Below are 23,130 nucleotides of genomic sequence, written 5' to 3' on the forward strand. Positions count from 1 at the left end.
GTGAACCATTCTTTCACAAATGTTTGTAAAAACAGTCTGCATGCCTAGGTGCTTGATTTTATACACCTGTGGCCAAAGAAGTAATTGGAACACCTGATTCTGATTATGTGGATGGGTGAGCGAATACTTTTAGCAATTTAGTGTATCTATATTCATCATATATATATATGGGTGTAATAGGGCAATAGCCAATACAGTTTGTACAGAATAAATACGCGTATGGAGAGTCCCTAAACCACAAATGCCGACATATGTGTGTCTGTTTGTGTGTGTGTGTGTGTGTGTGTGTTCACTGCATATTTGGGATAGTTGTTCAAATTAATTACCTAAATAGAACTGTGTAAATAGTATAAGCAAAAAAGAAGGTAAAAAAAGCAATATTAGTAAGTTGAGAGTATTTCATTTACATTTTTCTATGAATATAGATGAATATGAATTAATATATTAATATATATATGCATTAAGATAAAATGCCTACAACTTACTAATATTACTTGAAACTGTAATCTATAATAGTTAATTATAATATTATATAAATACATATAAATAATCTAACTGCACTTTAAATGCCCAGATGGAGCACTTAAATAACCAAAAAAAAATTGTGTGTAATGTTCAACGCTCAATGCACTCAACTGCAGCAGCTTTAATTATGTAGCGAACGGGGAGGGGCGATCAGACATAACCTTACTATAATTCATACACTTCATGGTTGAGTACATAGTGTATAGGGTGTCATTTGGGACGCAGCTTATATAAGATCTTTTCCTTTTCCTTTTCCATGGAAATTCAAGCCACTAAACCAAGCAGACTTCATGCTGTAGGTTTCCAGTTCTCCAACAATAGCCATTATGAGGCCAACAAGCTATAGAGCATCTTATCTACGCAGTCCCGCAGGTTGGATGGATTTGTGTTAATCTGTTTAGGCTCCACAAAAAGAAGGACTACCTATTGAGCCATGAATGGAAGCAACGGAGCCAAGTCACCCAAGGTCCAGCCATGTCCCACAGCCAGCAGGGATGGCAGGCGGCGATAGCCACACGCTGATCCATTCACGTTTTTCATACCAATTTAATTTCACACGGCAGCGAACAGTGCAGCCTTTTTTTTTTCTTTCTATCACAATCACTCTACCTATTACATATTCACAGCACAGGATTCCAAATCCATAGACGTAGATCAACCAATAAGACGGTCAGCTATTAAGAAAAGTCAAATAAATTGTGCCAGAGAGTAATTTGCAGCAAACATGCATTTGTTTTGGCTTTCATATACCTGCATTTATTGTGCTTAAACGTCAAACGTGGCACAGTATCCCGGTGGGAATCACCTGCTGTTAAAACTGATTAATTGAGGTTTATTAGTAGATAAGTTTCTGTCAAATCACTCAGCTTACTGAAAAAAGAGATAATTCACTATTACCTATTAATATGAAAACATGTTTTAGAAAATGTCGATATAATGAAAGTCAAAGTTCAAAATGATTAAACATTCTTGAAAATATCTTGTGTTCTTTTTTTGAATTTTTTTTTGTCTACAATGTATGTCAATGGGGTCCAAAACAATATATAGTTATATATATATATATATATATATATATATATATATATATATATATATATATATATATATATATATATATAAAATGTCAGTATAGTGAATGTCAGTGGTGTTTTGGACCCCCAAAAAAAAAAAACTCTGCAGTAGAAAGTTACACAGGCTTGCAACATCATAAAGGAGTAAAAACTATTTTCTGAAGAACAACCCCTGTAAAAGGAAAAGATCATACAAAAAAAAACTCAAAATATACTCACCCTTAGGCCAACAGAGATTAAATTAATTGTATAATAATAATAATATTTGTTTTTTGTTTTTTTTCATCAGAACAGATTTGAAGAAATTTGGCATTATGTCACTAGCTAACCAATGGATCCTGGGCAGTGAATGGGTGCCGTCAGAATGAGTGTTCAAACAGCTGATAAAAACATCACGATAATCAACACAACTCCGGGCCATCAATTAACAGTTTGTTAAGTGAAAAGCTGCATGTTTATAAGAAGCAAATATATCATGAAGTTGTTTAATCTTTTTATCTTCACTTCGACCAAACACGAGTCCATCATCTATAATAATGATTCTCTCTTATTCTTTAATTTTACCCAAATGTTGCATACTTGCTTTTAAATAGTCAGGACATCTGGGATCTGCCTGGAGCAAAGGCACAAATGACTGCGTAATAATCACCGTCTCCTATATATGACCTTGTTCAGTCATTGCCTTGCCGGGCACCGTGCAGCGGTTTATCATTTGTTTAGGTGTCCCGTGTGAACGCCAGAATGGGGACTCTATAGCATTATGAAGGTTGAGACAGGTGCGCTTTCCTCCACAAAACCACGTTTGAATCCCGTTAAGGGAGTCAACAGTACACCCACAAACCTTTTTTTGGAGGTAAATGACAAAAGAGCGATGGACTGTGCCCTTCCTTATTCGATTCGAGAGAAGTGTGGGAGGATTATGAAGAGCTCCTCTCACGTAAAATAAGATTGTGAGCACGCATGTGTCGTGTATAGGGAAAACTGTTCTAAGAATAAATACAGTGTAGGACTGGAAAGCGTGTGTGTGTGTGTGTGTGTGTGTGTGTATATATATATATATATATATATATATATATATATATATATATATATATATATATATATATATATATATATATATATATATATATGCTGTTGTAAGAAGGCTGTGACCTTATACCGAGAGCAGAATGATCTCTATTTTCGGTATACACTTATATGAACTGTAATATCTGGAAAACAGATATGTTCGCCTTTTTTAGCACGTCAGAGCGTATACAACAGGATTGTCACGCCATCTCTTTCAACTGTTTCTTAATGTTTTATTGCCATCTGGTGGTATATATTTAGAACGCATAGCATTATTAAATAAGCTTGACATTTTTATTCCAGAAAACGGAATGGTAGCATGCTTAATATCTGGGTATAAAGTGCTTTAAATGCAAACAAATTTACAGTTTAATAGTTTAATATTGCTATACAAAAGCTAACAGTAAACATTCATTTTTCAGGTAGGTCTCATTAATTGCCTATTAGAGACTTCAAAAGTACAACAAAATTTTAGCAGGAAAAAATAAGTATGATTTTGCTTACAAATAATTGTGATTTCATAGCATTGTTTTTCTTTGTGTGTGTGTGTGTGTGTGTGTGTGTGTGTGTGTGTGTGTGTGTGTGTGTGTGTGTGTGTGTGTGTGTGTGTGTGTGTGTGTGTGTGTGTGTGTGTGTGTTTTGGCATAAGCATCACTATAATTGAAAAATATTTTTCCAAAATATTGCAAAGGGTTGTCGTGTTAATAATCCACTGATGTCAAGGAAGCAGAGTATACCTCATCTTTAAGAAACATTTTTATTACATTAGATTAGATTACATTAGACAAGGTAAGTATTGCATATGTGGAATTTGAATTTGGTTAACTTGCAGTAAAATAAATAATAAAAAATAAAAATACTTCAAAAGGCGTTTTCTGACTACAAATACATATGTTTTAATAAACAGTAAATTTAAAACTTCCTTGCTTAACAGAGAGAGAACAATTGAAACCATGATAATGTACTGTATATTGAGAAATTCGTCTAAAATATATCAAGACGTTCTATAAAACATTTTTTTTTGTTCCGCAAGAAGTCAAACCGATTTAAAAAATTACATAAAGATGAGTAAAAGAGAACTATTCCTTTATGATGAATAATGTTCAACAATCTTGCATAATGGTTTCTAGCTCGCTGTTAAGTTTTGCTGCTGTAATGGTCCAAACCCGTCTCAACGAGTCCAGAAGTCTAAACATCTGGACTTCGCTTGTTCAGGATCGCCACATCTGTCTAAATGACACAAAACACACGGCCAAGTACTTAAAGAGTACTCTCTCTCTCCACACACGACAGACGCAGCAAATGGCTGTACTTATAAAAACACGTTGAATAGAGCTAGAACACCCACTCATCACAAAAGCCGTATTCCTAAAGAAATTAGCAGCATGAAAGAGATCGCTTCACAGTGGCCTCTGTTGAGATCACGTGATTTGTATTCTCGCCACGAGATGTCGGTGTAAGATCAAAGTTGCTGTCACAGCAACAAATTAATTTTGGAGCACGCTTTTTAAAAAGTTGTATCGACATAGATGAGCTTTCCACCAGGACCAATTACATATGTGGTATACAAAAAAATATTATAACCAGTGAGTCATATACAGTTAAAAAAAACTGTACTGAAGGTAGGTTCCATATAAAAACATAACATGAAATAAAAAGATTTTAATGCATTGCCATCTTAGGTTTCTGCAGTCAGCTCAGTTACCTCAGGGTCAGTAATATCATATCTTGAAAAGAGGGCCACGAGTCAATTTTAAATAATATTATTAATTAAACATATGATATTTTATAACAGTAAATGAGAAGAATTTGACTGCTGTGAATGCCTCTGCTGTTCAAACGGGGTTTCTGCACTCAAAAGAACGCTTGTGTGTTTTATTTATTTGTGTTCATTTTAGTAATAGCAACGTCTAATGCAAGTCCTTTGGAGCGAACACTGTTGTCGTTCACACCAAGTGCACTGATGCAAGTTGTGCGTCTCAACTTTCTAATTGCATCGTTTGCACTGTTGAACCCTCTATAATTCATTATTTTGGGGAAAAGTTAAAAGGTGTCGTCTTCGCTTTCCACAAACGAATACTGAAACGGGAATTGTTGCGACTGAGTTGACTAGCGCGTCCTGAAGCCAATAAGAGGAGAGCGCAACAACCCGTGCCCAGTCTGGGATGGGCTAGTTTGCCGCGTCTTACCTTGGATGAGAAGCGCGAGAGGAGAGAGTCTGATTACGACATGAACTGAAACTCATGGCTTAAAGTCAGAACGCTAGAGTCGGAGAAGGGATATCCCGAAGGAAACCATGCCCACTAGATATGGAGCTCTTTGGGATACTGTGGAGTTCTCTCGGGTTTGGCTTATTCTCAGCATGGAAACCCTGGTGTTGGTATGCGGTCAAAAGGGTAAGATTGCTCCTGCTTGCTACTGTGAAGTGTACTGTTAAAGTTGCATAGATAGATAGATAGATAGATAGATAGATAGATAGATAGATAGATGGGATTTAAATCTTGTATTTTAAATTAAACACCTTTTCTTAAATTTGTTTGTTGAACTAACCTTACCTGGATGCTAAGGAATTCTCATGTATGCTGCATGTGCACTTGTTAGCAGCTCACCTCAAAATCTTAAGTTGAATTAATCTTTATTTCCCCTTGACTGCATTCTCTAAAATTGTTTTTAGACATAGGCAATTTGTGGTTTCGTCTAAGACAACGTGCTTATAACCATGTTTGCCCTTATAAGAGCAACACCACATGAGCAGGCGCCGCTGGACTGAACGATGTCCTCCTGTTTCGCCTGTGTTTAGAGAGCGAGTTAGGAAGAATGACTTTGTTTATGGTATTTCTCAATATGAGTGGGGTCAGCATGAATCACTGCAGCCAGATTCACAGACAGTGAGGACTACGGAAAACGTTTTCCAGTCAGACGTCCACCCCCAGGACTCTATGTGTGCGATACCAGATTAGCCAGAGGGGAAGCTGACAGTTTTTTTGGGATGTTATTGTATTAGAATGAAAGCTGACGTGTTTTTGAGATCACGCTATATCGTATTGTTTCCGAGCTTTAGAAGATCTAGGGTGTCTCTAGGATTTGCCAGAACATAAAAGAACAGGAAAAAACAACTTGTTCCCAAATATTTTTGAGTTTACAGTTGTGATATGATTGACGTAGAGGAATTGCGATGTGACCATCTAAACAGCCGAACATCCTGTCTGCCCTGGGCTCAGGCCTGCAGGGACGTGCCTGCAAATCCCCTGACGAGAAAATAAAATTACACACTGCCTAATAGTGTAGCGCTGATGATGGATTGGTATCTATGGTCCCAGTGCATTCATAGTAGCTCAGCTGTAAGGAATGTTATAGTCTTTGTCAGCAAGTGTCTTAATTATACCCAGAATCCTCACACGCGGCATGTTTTAAACACCTTGCTGTGAACTCAACTTACAGACATGGCACAGATGTCATCACAGTGTCTGCCTGCTGTTAAATAATGTCTAAAGTTTGCCTCAGGCTGTGCTTCACGAGGAGCTCATTGTGAATTTTATGCGGTGGTTACAAAAGGAACTGGCCTAGTTAGGCGCCGGCCCCAACATATTATTGTTTCCACACAGGTTTTTGTAAACATTCAACCTGCCTGCCATTGGTCAAAAAAAATCAGATAGCCACGCCCCACAACCACATAATTGGCGGAGCCAGTGTCGCTTGGCTGGACAAGTTAAGATCAAACAAACAACAGTGTTTTTATAGCACTACAAAGCCACAGTATTTACGCTTTTCAGGGCGTATAGTTGTTTTGGAAAAACTAAACACTTTTTTTTAAATATCAGAAAGTGTCTTTTTCATAATTTATGGATGGAAACTATGTAGGTATGCATTTTTTCAAAATTATTTATATACTGTATGTATCTTACTACTGTATATATCTATCTTTTTTATTAGCATCTTGTTTGTATGTCAGTGCTGCTTTTTGGGGATTTTTAAGCTGATGAATAATATATTCTGTTAGTATTTGATCTCCAAACTTTATTGCTTTTATTAATTCAAACAGCTATTGCCATTAGATTGGTAAGGTGTATTCTTTTTGATGTTTGGGCAAATTGGTGACAAATTTTTAGGATATTCTTTATGAATCCGTTTATGCCTCACTATTTTGGAGTGGAATTTTTTTCACCATACAATTCACATTTTAAAAGTTCACCTCATAAATACTTGCAATTTCTCCTAAAAATTTGGTTGAGATAACAATTATTTTGCAATAATGCCGCCAGCTTCACCCACAAACCTTAGACGGGGGTTAAATGCTGAAATAAAAGAGTTTTGTATATAAATGCACCCTCACCCAGATCAAACATTCAACTCTTTGATTCATGCAGTGAATTGTTTGAACATTGCCAGTTAACAGCCTGACCACAAAATCGTGTTTGTTTTCCTACGCTACGATTAAGATTAAGAACAGCAACAAGAGGTTTGGTAGATTTCGAGATAAATTGCGTCTAAAGCAGAAACAAGGGGACTGCGAGGCTTTAAACCCCAATGATTCAGAGCTGACTGAGATATTAGGAATGAGAAACAGACGACGGACTTAGACTGATCTAGTTCATCACATCGCGACCAAGAGATTTAAAAACGTTTGTTAAATTTGGCCATTCATATTGGGTTTTAGTGGAACTAGTTGCCAATCGCTTTGTTGTGGCGATTATGTCATGTTCATCAGCTTGGTAGAGCATGTCTGTGGAAGCTACCGTATAACAAAACATTGCTATCAAACTAAACCCTACAGCAATTACAGCTTTAATTAACACCAGTTATGGAAAGCCCCTCAAGTGTGACTAATACTGACAAAATTGGCAAGCCCCCTCTATACCACACAAGCTTTTGCAATCCACTCTTCAATACTCAGCCAACGACCTGCCAATACCCACAATGCTCATACGAAATGCACTCGTTCTGGTTTTCCCATGGGCTAGAAACATGCCAAGAGAGAAACTAGTTAGCACATTTGATGATTAATGGAAGTTAAACGAGAGATGAAATGTCTGGATTGATTATATGTGGAGACAGGCACCAAAACAATTTTACTTTGACTGAAGATAAAATTCTAAAATTTGATCTACTTTCACAACGATAGCATGAGAGTAACAAGCCCTCTATCTTTTCCTTTTAGGCAGCGGGTGTGGACACACAGTCCTCAGTTCCACCAGTGGCACACTGACCTCGATGAACTTCCCAGGAACCTACCCTAACCACACCCAGTGTGATTGGACCCTAAGAGTCCCGCAGGGCCAGACACTGCTATTGACCTTTGGAGACTTTGATTTGGAGAGAAGCCAAGACTGCATATCTGGCTCTCTTACCATCACAGACACCAGTGGAGCCATTAGAGTGGGTATGACCCTCTTCACACAGACGTTATGGAATGACAGACTAGAACAGTAGCCTACTAATACAAAAAAAAAAAAAAAAAAGTGTTCCTTCAGGATTAACTCTCTCATTTGCTTTGGAATGAATTTTACATCACTATGGAACATTTAAAATTATAGATACAAAAATAAAAAAAACATAACAATGAAAAATAAATAAGACAATTAAATAATGCATTTATTATTTACTTTTTTCATATGATATGGATAGCATAAAAATAAATATACATATTTATTTTCCCAAATGCCATTTCATATTGTGTGATTTATATGAAATATTTAAAATGATATAATAAAAATAAATATTAGAACTAAATAAAATTTAATATAATAGTATCTCAACTATGTAATTTATTTTAAACACCGGTCTTAAGGCAAAGCAGCAACGAGAATTGCTATTTATTTTCTTCAGTTATTGATTCGGAAAGACTAAGTTGTTTGGTGATTGTGAGTGGCAAGAAACTTTTTCTTAAACCAGGCCTGACAGATGCCTTCCTAACCCCAAAAGACACAAAACTAGTCACAAACCTTCCTTCAGTTATCTACAGCCACCTTCAACTTAATTTTCATCAACATCAATTTTATAGCCACCTCATTTACAGTATATTGTTACTGAGAAATTCCAGAGATGAAACCTCACCCTGCTCTTTAGCTCTACGTTCACGTGACCACAGCATGATTGAAGATTGCATGCTGCATTCCACTCTTCCGTAGCATGACGGTTGTGTGGTCACCAAAGTGTGCAGGAACAGCCTTTTATGGCACTGAAGATGCATTAACCCTACTGTGCTTGTTTACGTCATGTTATCTGGTCTTCCCAGGTCCTCTGTGTGGGCAGCTCTCCGCCACAAACAGGAATATATCCGTTAGCACTAATGAAGTGACGGTGCGTTTCATCTCCGGCACTCACCGTTCAGGACGGGGCTTCGTCATGTCCTATTCAGCCAATCAGCACTCAGGTAACTGCTCGTGTCCCGCACTCTTCCCGATCCGTTCCATGCACCTATAAACAGTAGACCAAAAAGGTCAACAAAATAAGAGCTTGTGACATGTGGCCTCAAGGATCTTCCTGCTCTGAGCGAGCTGTATGTGATCAGAGTAAACACACCAGGGGCTGTTTGTCCGCGAAACGCACAGATCACTCAGTAAACAGCACTTGAGCAGATTCTGAGAGTGGGAGCAGTTCCCATCCTAATCTCAATTACTGTTTATTCTCGTTTTCAACATGCGGACCTCCCTACCAGAGGTCATGCAGAGATCGTTAAATGAACATTGTTACATGCATCACAGTACAGTACAGTAACGTCTTTATGGGCCAACCTGTATATTAGGTATAATCACGCTTGTTATTTTTATTTTCACGTTAAATAAGACTATATTTAAAATATGAATATATAAATATTAGGCAAAAAAGACTATTACTAAATAAATGCTAAGTTCATTTACTAACTGAAAAACTAAAAAAAAATTTATTAAAAATTTTAATTCTGTCGTTTACTCACCTTTGATTAGTTCCAAATCTGTAAGAATTTATTTGTTCTGCGAAACACAAAGGAAGATATTTTGAAGACAGTTTGTAACCAGGCTCTTTTGGACCACCATTCTTTTCCTACTATGGAAGTCAACGGTGACCCAAAACCTCCTGGTTATAAACTTTCTTCGGTAACACAGTAAGGTTCATTAGTTAACATGAGCTAAGAATGACCAATACTTCTCCAACATAATACTTCACGCTAATTTCAGGATTTACTAATGCACCGTTTAAATCGCAAGTTGTGTTTGTTAACATTAGTCAATGCACTGTGAACTAACATGAGCTAACAATTAATGATCATATTTTTATGAAGCAACGTTGGCAAAGATGAATAAATACTGTAATAAATGTAATGTTCACTGACTGTTCGTGCTTGTTTATACCTTAACCGATCTTAACAAATTACATCTTATTGTAAAGTCTTCATTTGTGTTCATCAGAACAAAGAAATTCATACAGATTTGGAACTACTCGAGGGTGTGTAAATGATGGCAGAATTTTCATTTTTGGGTGAACAATTCTTTTAAATAAAAGTAAAAGCAAATTCAAAATCTGACTTAAAAACTTTATATGACATTATATTAATCACGTGACATGTTTATGGTTGAAGAGGCCCAGTATGTAGGTTAAACTACAGAGGACTTTAATGATCTCCCATGGAGGTAGGGATTCTAAAATGCGTGTTAGGGTGACCGACTGGAATGCAGCTCTCCTCCTTGGCTGGGTTTCAGAGTGTTTGCTTTGTAAGCAAGGCAGCAGACTGCTTCTCCTGGCCTGAATAAGGAGAGGCCCCTGTGCTCGGGCACACACTGAAGTAGATGGAATGCTGTATGCTCGAGCACAGCATGGCAGCTTAACCATCACTGGCAGATCCTGACTGGCTAACATTGAAAATATTTTCATTTAAAAAGCATTTTTAAGTTCTGAACTCCCACAACACAAATCTTCTCATGTCTTTGTATGCAAATACGCAATAAATCATTTAAATATCTAATAATTAATTGAGGAATTTATGGAATAGGTATACAGAACCGCATTTGTACAGTACATTCTGGATAAACCTGCTTTATTTACTTATTTCCATATTTGTTTATAATAAAATGTATTAAAATTAAAAGTCATCATAACTAAAATAAAAGAAATAAATTAAGATAAATAGTAAGATATTAATGTGTTTTATTCTGTTAAAACTGTATTGTGAAATTGTATTATTTAAAATAATCGATTTTATGTATTTTAAATTAATTACAATGTCATTTATTTCTTTGATAGAAAACTGGATTTTAAGCAGCAATTACTTTAGTCTTCAATGTCACATGATCTTTCAGGAATTAGTCCAATATGCTGATTTGGTGCTCAAGAAACATTTCTTATTATTATCAACGAAACGTTGTGCTGCTTGATATTTTGGTGCAAATCATTTCTTAAATTGTAAAATCCTTAACTGTTAGTTATTGATCAGTGTATTGAATCCACGATGAATAAAAGTGTTAATTTAAAAATATCTTATTTACAAGTCTATAAGCATGTAGTGAACTGAAAGTTAAAAGACTTATCTTACTGGAAAATGTCCCTTGAGGTCAGTGTCCTGCTAAAAGTTCTCACTTTGCTCCAGAGTTAAACTCCTTCCTTTCCTGTGTATTAAGTTGTTTATGTAAATTCCCAAACGATGACCTTCTTCCTGTGATTATACGCTGATGCATTCGTTTTGTAAGACACGTCAAGACGGTTTGGGAAGTGTAGACGAGACGAAGGATTCCGGACTGTAACTGCGCTATTCATGTCAATGCTATTTCTATCCCATAGAGCTCATTTCATGTCTGCATAGAGGGACGCATTTCTCCTCTCAACAGATTAGGTAATAAGAAATCTTTAACAATGACATTAAAAGAAAAGTAACTTTTTTTTAACCCGAATCTTGTAGGATACATGTTTGTTTAATATCTGAATCCGGGACTCTCCTGCGTTTCAGTGCATTCTGTCCTGCGGGTTGCAAAGGCATCACCGGAGAAATCTGGGGCTGGCATGGACAAGGATACCGGGATGTAAGATGGGATATTATATGCATGCAATACTGGGATTATTAGTCATGGCATTTGAATTTACTACCATATATGGAAGTTTGTAAAAGCATACAACAGGCACTTTTGATAAAAGGAGTGTAACTTTGAATGATGTAACATTTTAATGTGCGTGTTTATGTTTTTCTAGACCTCTGTATTATGCAAAGCTGCGATCCATGCGGGTGTTATTTCAGACAGTTTGGGAGGGATGATCAACGTGTCTCTGCAGAGGGGCATTACCTTGTATGAGTCAAACTTTGCTAATGGAGTACTGTCTAAAACGTGAGTGTGTGGCTTGTCGTGCAAGACCAAACTAAACTAGACTTTTGTCTCAATTAACTAATTTGCAGCCTAATTAGCAAATTTGAGGTACTTTATAGGATTAAAGGATTTAAAATAAAGTCATGCAAAATAACTTAATATGTCCTTTATAAAGTACTAATAAACAGCCAATATTCTATTATATGTTTTTCAATTACTGAAACCATTTTTAAACTATATGGTTACAAAGGTAAATGTAGAAAAAAAGTTAAAATGTCAAATAACAGGACTGCCAGAAAGATAAAGCAAGTAGCATTAAGTTTGTCATGTGAAAAGTTTTTTTTTTTTTTTAATCTAATGACATGATTAGTGTAAATGTACCAGTGTAGTATTAGTTTTTAATATTATTAAATATTGTTATAATATAATGTATAATTATATATTTCCTAATTAGTGCAAGGAAACAAATAACAATAATCACATCAAAATAAAGCTTTTTGTGTACATAACACGTGTATGTTAATTTGCAAAAACAGTTAACTCCATTTTTAAAAACTTTTTCCATTTAATCTCCATTAAACTCCAGTTAACATAAAATACAGTTAACTGGCTCAAAACACATTAAAACATGGGTTTTATTTTTTGTTTTTTTGTTTTTTTACAGTGGTTCCTTGTCAGATAAACGGCTTGTCTTCCACAGAGGTATTACATTGTTTTTTTTCCCAGTAGTTATAGCTAATCTATTAACTTTTATTTTTGACAGACTGATAGACTTGAATTATGGCTTCGCACTGAATTCATGTATTTGTAGTAATATTTTTTAAACTGCAAATGCCTAATACCAGGACTGAGTCTGTTAAGGAATAAATTACAGTTTGTCTTACACACGTTTACACCTGCTACATGACACTCACACCTTAAATTTGCTGTAAGTGCCTATTTGTAATTATACTTTGCTAGAAGATAATCAGCAACGACGGACAACTAACAATTACAATGTTTATCTGAGGTGTGAGAAAGTATCATGTTTACTTGTTTGAGCAGGTTCTGTTCTCTTCCGTGCACAGAGTGTGACAGGGAGCTGATAGTGGTGGCCTATAACACTTCTTCGGTGTGGGACGAGGTGAACAGATTAGGTCAGAGGGTCTCCTGGTCTCCGGGACATAAGGGATCTCAGTGGGCTGCGAGCTCTGGAGATCAGCAACCATGGATGGAGATTGAGCTGTGGAACAAGAGTAGCGTCACAGGTCAGAGGTCAACCGCTATTAACCTGTGCCGAGTCATTAAGGCAGTTGTAAATGCTACAGTAAACGTCGCACAACAATCAAATTACATCTGCTTTCAGGCATCATAACAAAGGGTACACCACATTACTACATTGAATCTTACACCCTCATGTTCAGCAAAGACCGCAAGAACTGGAAAGTCTACAAAGCAACATCGAGCAAAGATAAGAAGGTACGTAACGCTGCGTCAGTAAACATTTCAAGAAAATGACGGCGTTTACGGTGATTTTCATAGGATTTGCACAGCGCAGCTGGACACCTGAACATAACCCCAACCATTACTAGGACCATTACTAATTTAATCATATACCTGAATGAGCTCCATCACGCTTCTTACTCATTTTGGGATGACTGTTTTGCTCTAGCATTTTACGCTCGTTCACAAAATATGTGCAGTTCGTAGCATTTTTTTCTTTTTTTAACAAACATTTATTATGTGAGGTCTTGAACTCCCTTTAACACCAGAAAAACAACCATGAAGGCATGATTCATATCTTCCTCTGAGCAGGATTAAAACCCCTTTGTTTAGTTTTTAGATTTTTTACATGCGTGAATTATTCTGAAGACATTATTTTATGCCAAATCTTGATTTCAAGGTGTGATGGATGAAATATCATGTTTTCTGCTAAACCCGTGGGTGTTTAGCTACATGCAAACAGTGGATTCGTCCAGAGAAAAAAAAGCTTATTTATTTGTAAACTGAAAATTGAGTGCTTAATTTTTCCCGCTCTTTTTTTGTTATATTGATATATTGATTCAGATTGTAATTTAAATTACACATTTTCAGTCATTAAAATGAAAACATCTAAAATTTCACTTATTTTGATAAGTGTATTAAAGGCGATTCATATATAAACTTTGATTTTTTTTTTTGCAAATCTTCAGCCATATTTTTTACATTTTTTAGCAAATCATCAGAATTTTCAGTATACAATGTTTTAATTTTCATATTAACTTTTTTTTTTCCTATAATTTTTTTATTTTAGGTGTTTGAGGCCCATTCTGATGGCCATGTGACGGTACTCAACAGTCTGATTCCTCCAGTAGTTGCGCGCTACCTCCTCGTGAAACCCCAGAAGTGGCATATCAGGGCCTCTGCACAGGTTCAAGTGCTGGGCTGCCCTAGCCCTTCTGCCCCCCTCAGACCCCGTTCCCATGGAAATGGTGAGAGTCCCCCCCAGAATCTCTTTTACCACATAAATTTCAGTTAAAACATTTTTATAGTACATATTAACACTAAAAACCAGGTCAAATACCAAGCACACTATGGTAAGTCTATTAGTTAAGGTAAGAATTAATTGAATTCCTAATCTTTTAAACACGTGGTGAATTCTCTCCATCAGAACTGAATACTGGGAAATCAGCTGTCACAGAGGTTGTGCATCTAGACACGCTGCCCACCGAGGGTCTTGTCATCACAAGAAGCTCAGGTGAGCTGAATTTCGTTTGGTAATCCACTAAAAGGATTGCTAATACTAACATAATGATGTGTAAATTCGTAGTGGATTTGTTTCTAAAGCCTAAATCTTTTATTGTTATTTCCACACAGGCCCCAGTCAAGCAGTGATATTAGTGGCAGGCATGGTTTTGGGAGCAGCTCTGTGTGTGGGTTGCCTTCTTGCCGGGCTTATTTGGTGGAAAAGGTAACACACCATTTGTTGCATAATTCGATTTTGCTGAATTAAAATTAAACTATTTTTAGGACCTTTAACATTCTTTGCTTTATTTGAGACTTGACTGATGTCAAAAAAAATTCACCTCAATTAAAAAAAATGTAAATAAATAAATTGTTGTAGCCATCAGGAGTTTAAATACTGGCTCGAGGACCTTACCCGATCCCACCCATAAAAGATTACTTTTTAAATTATATATATATTATTAGTATTACATCATATTAATGTTGTACCCAAGTTAATATTAGAGTTAATTTAATTTTAATATAAGCTTTTCCTTTTTAAAATAAAAAATACTAATCAAATTGAAAATCTTAATCCACGTTTTTCCAAATCTTTTTCCACGTTTTTTCTTCTTTTTTCGCCCTATACGTATTGTTGACTCGTGTTTGCATTTCAGAAAAAGAAACGCACAAATAAAGAAATGCTGCGTTGACCAAGGTAAACCTTTGCACAGTCTCTCTAGTACAGATTTTCCTGCGTATCCCATGTGTTGTTGGTATTTCCTGACTGACCTTCATTGTCTCTGCTTAAGGCTGTCAGGGTTTCCACGGGAAGAAGCTTCCATGCACAAACCCAGAGCTTGTACCTTACCCTCTGGTTAGGAACATCCACGATGCTCTTCCGAACCCTCCTCTCAATGGTAAGACATCCACAGGGCTTTTCACCCCAGTATAGCAATGAATGCCGAAATTCATGAAGGAATGTTCCAAACGACAAACGAGACAAGGCAGTGTTTGTCGAGAGGACGCCGCTGGGCACAACAGTTCTCAGAATCAGATCAACAGGCCTCAGACGTCGCAGTAATATATAGCAGTGAATAAGAGGGTTAATGTGGCTCAAACAGCAGGACGGAAACGGAGAGAAAGCCAAGTAGTCATTCTGACCCCTTTGTTCGCTCGCCCCATTCTGTGTGCTTTTGCTCAGCTGAGCAGCCAGTGCAACTCAGAAGAGACATGACAAGCAAACGGCTTTCATTCTGAGCTCATTCCTGCCCAACAGTTGCTCAGTGGCAGCATAAACATGTCTTTCTTTCGTCTGCGGTGCTTCTCTGAAAGGCTTCTTTAATTGGAGCCCAAATTAGGGGCATTCAAGCCAGAACACCACCCTCCTCACCACCCACTGGCCAACAGACCCTTCAGTAAGGGGTTCTGGGACGAGGAGGACAGAGGGTCAGTGGTCAGGACAATCAGAGTCCTTTCTAAAGTCGCTTCAATTAAAACAGTTTCGCCCTCTTAGCATTCCTGCTGAGTGAGTGAAGGGCTGAGAGAAGGAGAGAGGGGGGAAACGTGGGGCCCCTTTCATAGCCCAGAACTACTGTTGGATGCAGTGCAGTGGGTGAGCAGTCGGATCATGTGGGAATGCAATAATGTCTAATAGGAGTTGGCCAAGGGAAGGTTTTCTGTGGATGAAGTTTAATCTAAGCAAGGCTTTATTCACTATAACAAGAATCTGCCTGGTCAATAATTGAGGGGTTTAAAGACTAATTATGGGTAATGTGATGGGTAATATGTAATGTTGGTGTATTATTAGGACTGTTTAGGAGTGATATGTGTAGTTTTTTTCTTTTTTTAAGTGTAGTTACGTGTTCGATTTGCTTTCTAAATATCAGAAAAATTTGAGTAATTTGAGAAATAATGAAAGAGATGCATAAAGAACTATACAATGTACTATACATTGTACATTGTATAGTACAATGATAAATTGTATTGAATTTGTGTTTCTGTTAAATTTCAACAAAATAAGAAAACGTCTTCAAAAAGTCCTGTTCAAAATTTTCACCCCCCATAATTTTTTTTTTTTTTTTTTTTTCTTTTGTTTGTATATTTCCATAATATTTCTCCATTGTTCCCAGACTATGCTGAGCCTGATGTAATAGCAGGTGGGCAGATGATGGGACTCACGTTCCGACCCCCGCTGGAAGAGGGCTACACCGTCCCCTTCTCCCTCAACCACTACGACACCCCCGGACAGCTTCCCGAATACACCGATCCTCTGCCACCCGAACCGGAATATGCAACACCCTTCAGCGAAATGTCCACAGACTCAACACTGGACAGCAGACAGAATCTACCTGTGTGTCGATCCACACACGCTGCAAGAGCAGAGCTGAGCCAACGACAGTATGACTGCCCTGCACACAGAGTGATCTCAAACGGGTACTGTACTCCGGTCTCACATGCTACTAGCCAACATAAGGCTAGCGTGATCTACTTTGAGCCCCAGACAGTAGAACCACTACTGCATACCTACCATGAACCACTTTGAGCCAACGCGACATCTCCCGAAAGCCATTTTGTGATGTTTGTGCTGTTATACTGCTGTTTATAATGTAACCTAAGGATTTAGATAGCATCAGGGATCGGCATGTAACAGGAAATTACAAAAAATTTAGGATATGGGAGAAGTGCTTTTATAAAGAAAGCTGTAATGTTCAGATGACCACTGAACCTATATGTGCATATTTTTTATTTAATATAAATGTGGGTGTATTTTATATCTTTAACTAATCATATACTCCAAGAGGATTTGCGTCTCTGTAATTTGAAACCACTAAAGTATTCAAGAACATTTGACTTTTTTATAGTTATATAATAAACATTTTTCATACCAAATCAAGTGTTGATACAACACACCTCTGTAGTTTTGCGTATTATAAATTTAATTTAAAAGCTTATTAAAATCTTTCTCTATCTACACATGCTCACACACACACAAAGACGTGCAGAGGTTTTTGAGAAATACTTCCTTTTTTTTGTAAACACAGCCTGTTGCATAACTCCACTTCTGTTTCATATGAACTTGTAAGAAAACACAAATCAACTCCTTCCTCATTTAAAAAAAACAAACAAAACTTCCTTCAAAAACCAACAGGTACAGCTCTTAAATGAAAAATTAAAAGAATTGTGTATTTAACTCTGCAAGTAATTGAAATTAGCCATCTGAATATTAATTATAATTCAATAGGTTCTCTGGTCAAATCTTTAAGGATCCTTGAACAATGTCAGCTGTCATGAAACGCACTGTACGGTTTTAAAATCATCACGATAGGTGACGATAATGTATCAATACATAAATGGCTTGTTTCCAGAGAAAATATATTGTACCAATGCAGCGGACGTCAGAAATCACATTCTGGAGGCAGAGCCTGATGTAAGAATACAGCTACAGATTTGGGATACGACGTTTTGGTAAGCAGTAAGAATACACATCATCTGCATGCTCACAAAAATTCTTTCAACCTGTACTTTTAAAGAGCCGAAGTAATCATTTAAATGAACTGACCAAATGTCATACTGGGAAAAAAAAAAAAAAGAGTGATTCAGTTGTTTAAATTAAAAAGGACCATATTTGATGCTTATTTTATAACGTGCACCACAAATCCAGTCATTAGAGCGATAACTGATCATTGAAAGTAAACTTAACACTGATGCATGTTTTGTTAGGATAGGAATTTTTTGGGCCTGAGATACGATTTGAAAATCTGAAATCGTAAGGGTGCAAAAATGTAAATATCGAGAAAAAATATATAAATTTATTGTCCAAATGAAGTTCTTAGCTGTGCATATTCATAGTCATAAATAAAGTTTTGATATATTTATGAAATTTACAAAATATCTTCATGGAACATGATGTTTACTTAATATCCTAATGATTTTTGGCATAAAAAAAGTCAAGCATTCTGACCCATTGTTGGGTATTGCTATAAATATACCCATGCTAATGGTTTTGTGGTGCAATGTAACATATGTTATTATATTTTATATATTTGTTAAACATCTTTAAATTTATTTTTAGTTTTTCACTTTCATATTTCTGAAAAAAAAAAAGTCACTTAAATGGATTTTGTCACTACTAACTCATCCTAATATCCTTCCAAAGACCTTTATTTTCGAAACACAAATTAGCATGCATTGGATTTAATACGAAAGCTCTCTGATCCTCCGTCTTAATTTGTGTTTTGAAGATGAACAAATGTCTTTTGGGCTTGGAATGACACGAGGGTGAGTGATTAATGACAACATTTTCATTTTGAGGTGAACTATCCCTTTAACACAGTGCACACTGAACCTCATGAAAGCATCAGCTTGTCCTGCTTCACATCCCTCATTCAGGTGGACGCCTGCTGGGGTTTGACCTGGGCAATCACGAGGCTTTCAGAGTCACCGAGCGTCGGTAAACAGAGGCGTGTAATAGAGTGAATCCATACATTGTCCTTTTTAGTGACCGGAAAGAGCGGGAAGTGAATGGAGAGGAGGCGGAACAATCGGGAGCGGCGTACATCGAGGTCTCGTCTAGAACGGGTCACAATGCGGCAGAAGTTTAGATTTTTTATTAAGCTTCAGCTAATATAGTAATGAAAGTTTAAAAATATCCAGTTTAGGGAAAAGAAAGTTTTAAAAAAAAGCCTTTTTAGTATACTTAAGTCACTGTAGCACTAAATAAATTGTACTAAATAATAACAGTACTAAATGGTTTCACCTTTTCTAAATGAATAACTTTCCTGCTTCTTTGTATCCTCACCTTTGCTGACCTGATATCCATGCCAAGTGTCCGAAGTGATCATCGCGTACAAAGGCCTATCATTAACTCTTCAAGCTTCTGTATCTATAAATTCTGATAAAGCAATAAAACAGTGAGGATAGCTAAACACGTACTTAAGTCGTAAACAATCTGCAAACAAAGCGAAAGATTCTTCAATAATATGTAGGACAGAGTAAAAAAAAAATGTAATGTGACCCTTTTATGTTGTCAATCATCTGTACAGCCTTTACTTACACACACAAAGTAAATAATCCAGTAATTACTTTTCACACAGAGATATGGCTACTGTTATCATGACAATGAACTTTCTCGGTTCAAAGGTTTTTTAAAGAAATACTTCCTTTTGTAGACGCCGCCTGAAGCATAAACACCTCCCATTTGCCTGCAAGTGATACAGTTGATCAGTTTCTCGCCCGAAGATTCGTCTACTTTGCCTGTAATGGTTCTCTGAACACCATTTGTGATTTATTAGGTTCTTTGTTTTAGATCTTGTTAGATCCTGGATCAGTAATACCCTCCCTCCATTTTTAAAAAGCGGAAGTAAATCAGGTCATGATTGGCCGAACTGTTGGAAAGACATGCTTGCTCTTCAAAATTTGTTCTCTAAAATCTTTCTATAAATGTCGGCGCAGGATTATCATTTGGGTGGTTACAAAATTGTAAGACAGGGGAAGTGCTTTTATACGGAAAAAGATTTTGTTCAGATGACCACTGAATCTATATGTGCTTTTTATTAAATTAAAATAGGTGGATTTTTTTTATCTGCAATAAATCAAAATATGCTCCCAATGGGATTGTTGTCTGTGTGGTTTGATTTTAAAATAACACTACATTTTTCAAACCTAATCTCTCACTCTTGTGTTATTTTGCAAATCTGGCAATTGGCCAGTAATTTAAGGTTTTTCTCTCTTGCCCTTTGAAATGTTAAAACTGCACATATTGCATACAGATATGCAGTTTTATCGCATTAATGAAAAACCATTCCTTTTCCATCAACCCCGCTTTTTCACATAAATACCTCCCTCTTACATGTAATATCCTGTCAGATGCATTTCTGAACAGGAAATGATTGCAAAAATTGAATCAACGCTGGAAGGTCCCTACAACATTCAACAGGACAGCTTTCTTCAGAAACGAACAGGTACAGATCTTAGAAACGCAGAGCTTGAAGAGCTGTAGACTCAATACTTTAGTCATAGGCTATAGCACAGCCTAATTAAAATGTAAAATGATTATCTGTAATAATAACTATCATCTGTTAGGTTCTTACAACTTCCCTGTTCAGGTCTTCAGGGATCGCGAAGCTGTCATGAATCCCAATAAGTTCCTGTACCGTTTTAAAATAATAATGATAGGCGACAACAACGTGGGCAAGTCATGCATGCTGTATCGATACGTACATGGAAACTATCCGGAAAGCATGGGTGTTACCATTGGTTGTTCTTTCAGCAACCACGTCCTAGAGGTGGAGCCTGGGGTGAGAGTAAACATACATATTGTGGATACAGCAGGTCACGAATCGTATTGGTAAGCAGCGAAAACGCATATATACATCGATGAAAAGCATGCAGGTGTTATGTAGTGCATCTAAAAACTGTACATGTAAAAAAAAAAAAATGTACAAACGTTAAGATGTATGAATGTGTGCTGTATTTGGATGTATGTGGAACAATATTTTAATCCAAAAATTTAGTAAACCTAACCTTGATAGATGAATGATATTCATGTACAAGCACCAAACATTGATTATGAGCCTAAACCTCACAAAAGCTATATAATTGTTCTTTACATCTGATCGGTTAATCGCAATGTTGGTCCAGGGTCAACACGTGGACTTAGGAACACGTCAAACACAGCAAAATCTGGTCCTGCATTCAAATTCACCCCCTGCACCATTTATCATTGCACATCCCGATTTTGCAGAGTTCGACGTGTTCCTAGGTCAACATGCTCTTTGACCCTGGAACGACATTTTAATCCAAAACTTTTTTTCTTGACCATATCTGTTCACCTAAACCTAACCTTACCAATGAGTAACGCCTAGAAATCAGAGGAAATGACAGATGAATGACACTGCTGCACAAGCACCAATCACTGCAAACCTAAACTTCACAAAAACTACAAACTGTTTCTTCAAATCTGATTGGCTACTGACAACGTTGTTCCAGTCTAAACAAAGATGTTGACCTAAGAACACATGGAAAAATCAGCAAAATCAGGTTCTGCATTTATCATTTCCAACATTAGCCCACTAACGTAGTCCAACTGAAGAAGTGAATGAAAATGAGTCAACAAATGTGAATGCTGAGTGCTCCAAAAAGGCCTGTTAAAATTATTCACATTCAATGAGTGTTGCAGCTCTTATTATTATTCGAATGACTTTTTTCTATTTTGCGTGTTTCGGCAGATACGGTTAGGCATCGTGCACAGCGTCATGTTTTGTTTTTAATTTTACGATCTCTCACGTTTTCAGGAAAATTACCTGCCGTTACCTCCCTCAGACAGCTGGATGCCTCCTGGTGTTCGACTTGTGCAATTACACGACTTTTACTCACATTAAACATCGGTACGCAGAGGTGAAAAAGACCGTCCATCCGTACACTGTGCTCTTCGTGCTTGTGGGACACAAGTGTGACAGAAAAGAGCGGGAAGTGAACCGAGAGGAGGCGGAACAGTTTGCAAGTGAACTGGGAGCGCCGTACGTCGAGGTCTCGTCCAGAACGGGTCACAATGTGGCGGAAGTTTTTGAACTGTTGACCCGACGCATTTATCAGGGCTGTCTGAGCGGAGAGGTGCGCTTACATGAACGTTGGGGCAAAATTCATGAAGACAAACCAGCTGAAAATAAGATCACTAAGAATGAGCCAGCTGAAAACAACAAATGTCGTGTTTCATAAATTCAATGTGAAACAGTTTTTTCCCCATCATCCCTGGCTGTTCAAAAGTAGCCATGTATTTTGATGAAAAAACACGAACCATTATATATCATAAATATTAAATTTTAGGCCTATTAAAGTGCCAGAGACTGATTTCCGATTTTAATGTTTGATGTATAAGCCCAATATGTATTAAATCTTTATCAAATAAACTCATATTATTGTGTATCATACCTAATTTAACGTGATGAATTCAAATGCTTTGTGGTTATTTTGCATATTTTTTTTTATTATTGTTAATTTTATTAATTTGTATTTTTTTGTTTATTATACATTTTGTTTATTAAATATTGCAAATTAATTTTAGCTTTTATTTACTATAACGAATGTAGTATACCAGTACTCAGCTTTTGCCAGGCTTAAATAGACTGCGCAGATATGTCCGTCAAAAAAAAAGCCAGCAGATCTCATTAAAGCTGCTTGAGTTTTATTGATATAGGAAAAGATTGTGCGCCCCCTAGTGGCCGTTGGGAAAATGCATGTCATTACAAGCTAGTTTAGAGAAAAAATGCTAAAATGCATAGCTCACATATTACTAGATATTTAAAGCAAGCTGTAAGGAGCCGTGAGAAAAAAATGTCTGCTTCTTTTCTGTCAGTAAATAAAGGACAGCTATTCCGCTTCAGTGGATCCCCACCCTTGCTGTTCTGGTATAAATTACTTTCATTATAAATGTCTGAACAGCGTAGTGTACATAGGCCCATCTCTTTTATGCTTGCATTTACAAAAACACTAATAGCAGTAACAGGCTGATG

The 23,130-nt window shown here is 36.8% G+C and overlaps 2 protein-coding genes across 3 annotated transcripts; both read left to right on the plus strand.

Annotated features, from left to right (window-relative positions):
- Window positions 1-4,848: 4,848 nt before the first annotated feature.
- On the plus strand, window positions 4,849-17,509 carry si:dkey-34d22.1 (discoidin, CUB and LCCL domain-containing protein 1). The gene is made up of 15 exons (XM_043261358.1): window positions 4,849-5,059; window positions 7,822-8,043; window positions 8,899-9,036; window positions 11,418-11,469; window positions 11,584-11,656; window positions 11,823-11,956; window positions 12,600-12,637; window positions 13,003-13,182; window positions 13,281-13,393; window positions 14,208-14,385; window positions 14,565-14,651; window positions 14,771-14,864; window positions 15,295-15,335; window positions 15,430-15,537; window positions 16,750-17,509. The coding sequence occupies exons 1-15, from the start codon at window positions 4,960-4,962 to the stop codon at window positions 17,160-17,162; spliced, it is 1,971 nt and encodes a 656-aa protein (XP_043117293.1). The 5' UTR covers window positions 4,849-4,959; the 3' UTR covers window positions 17,163-17,509.
- Window positions 17,510-20,492: 2,983 nt separating this feature from the next.
- LOC122360598 (ras-related protein Rab-39B) lies at window positions 20,493-22,553 on the plus strand. 2 transcript variants are annotated; one of them, XM_043261360.1, is made up of 3 exons: window positions 20,493-20,580; window positions 20,725-20,966; window positions 21,913-22,553. In XM_043261360.1, exons 2-3 carry the CDS (start codon window positions 20,749-20,751, stop codon window positions 22,334-22,336), a joined length of 642 nt encoding a protein of 213 aa, XP_043117295.1. In that variant the 5' UTR covers window positions 20,493-20,580; window positions 20,725-20,748; the 3' UTR covers window positions 22,337-22,553. The 2 variants fall into 2 exon arrangements, with proteins under 2 accessions (XP_043117295.1, XP_043117294.1); XM_043261359.1 differs by having other exon boundaries at window positions 20,497-20,580; window positions 20,702-20,966.
- The last annotated feature ends 577 nt before the right edge of the window (window positions 22,554-23,130 follow it).

Source organism: Puntigrus tetrazona, chromosome 16 (assembly GCF_018831695.1).
Source record: "Puntigrus tetrazona isolate hp1 chromosome 16, ASM1883169v1, whole genome shotgun sequence".
Lineage (NCBI taxonomy): Eukaryota > Metazoa > Chordata > Actinopteri > Cypriniformes > Cyprinidae > Puntigrus > Puntigrus tetrazona.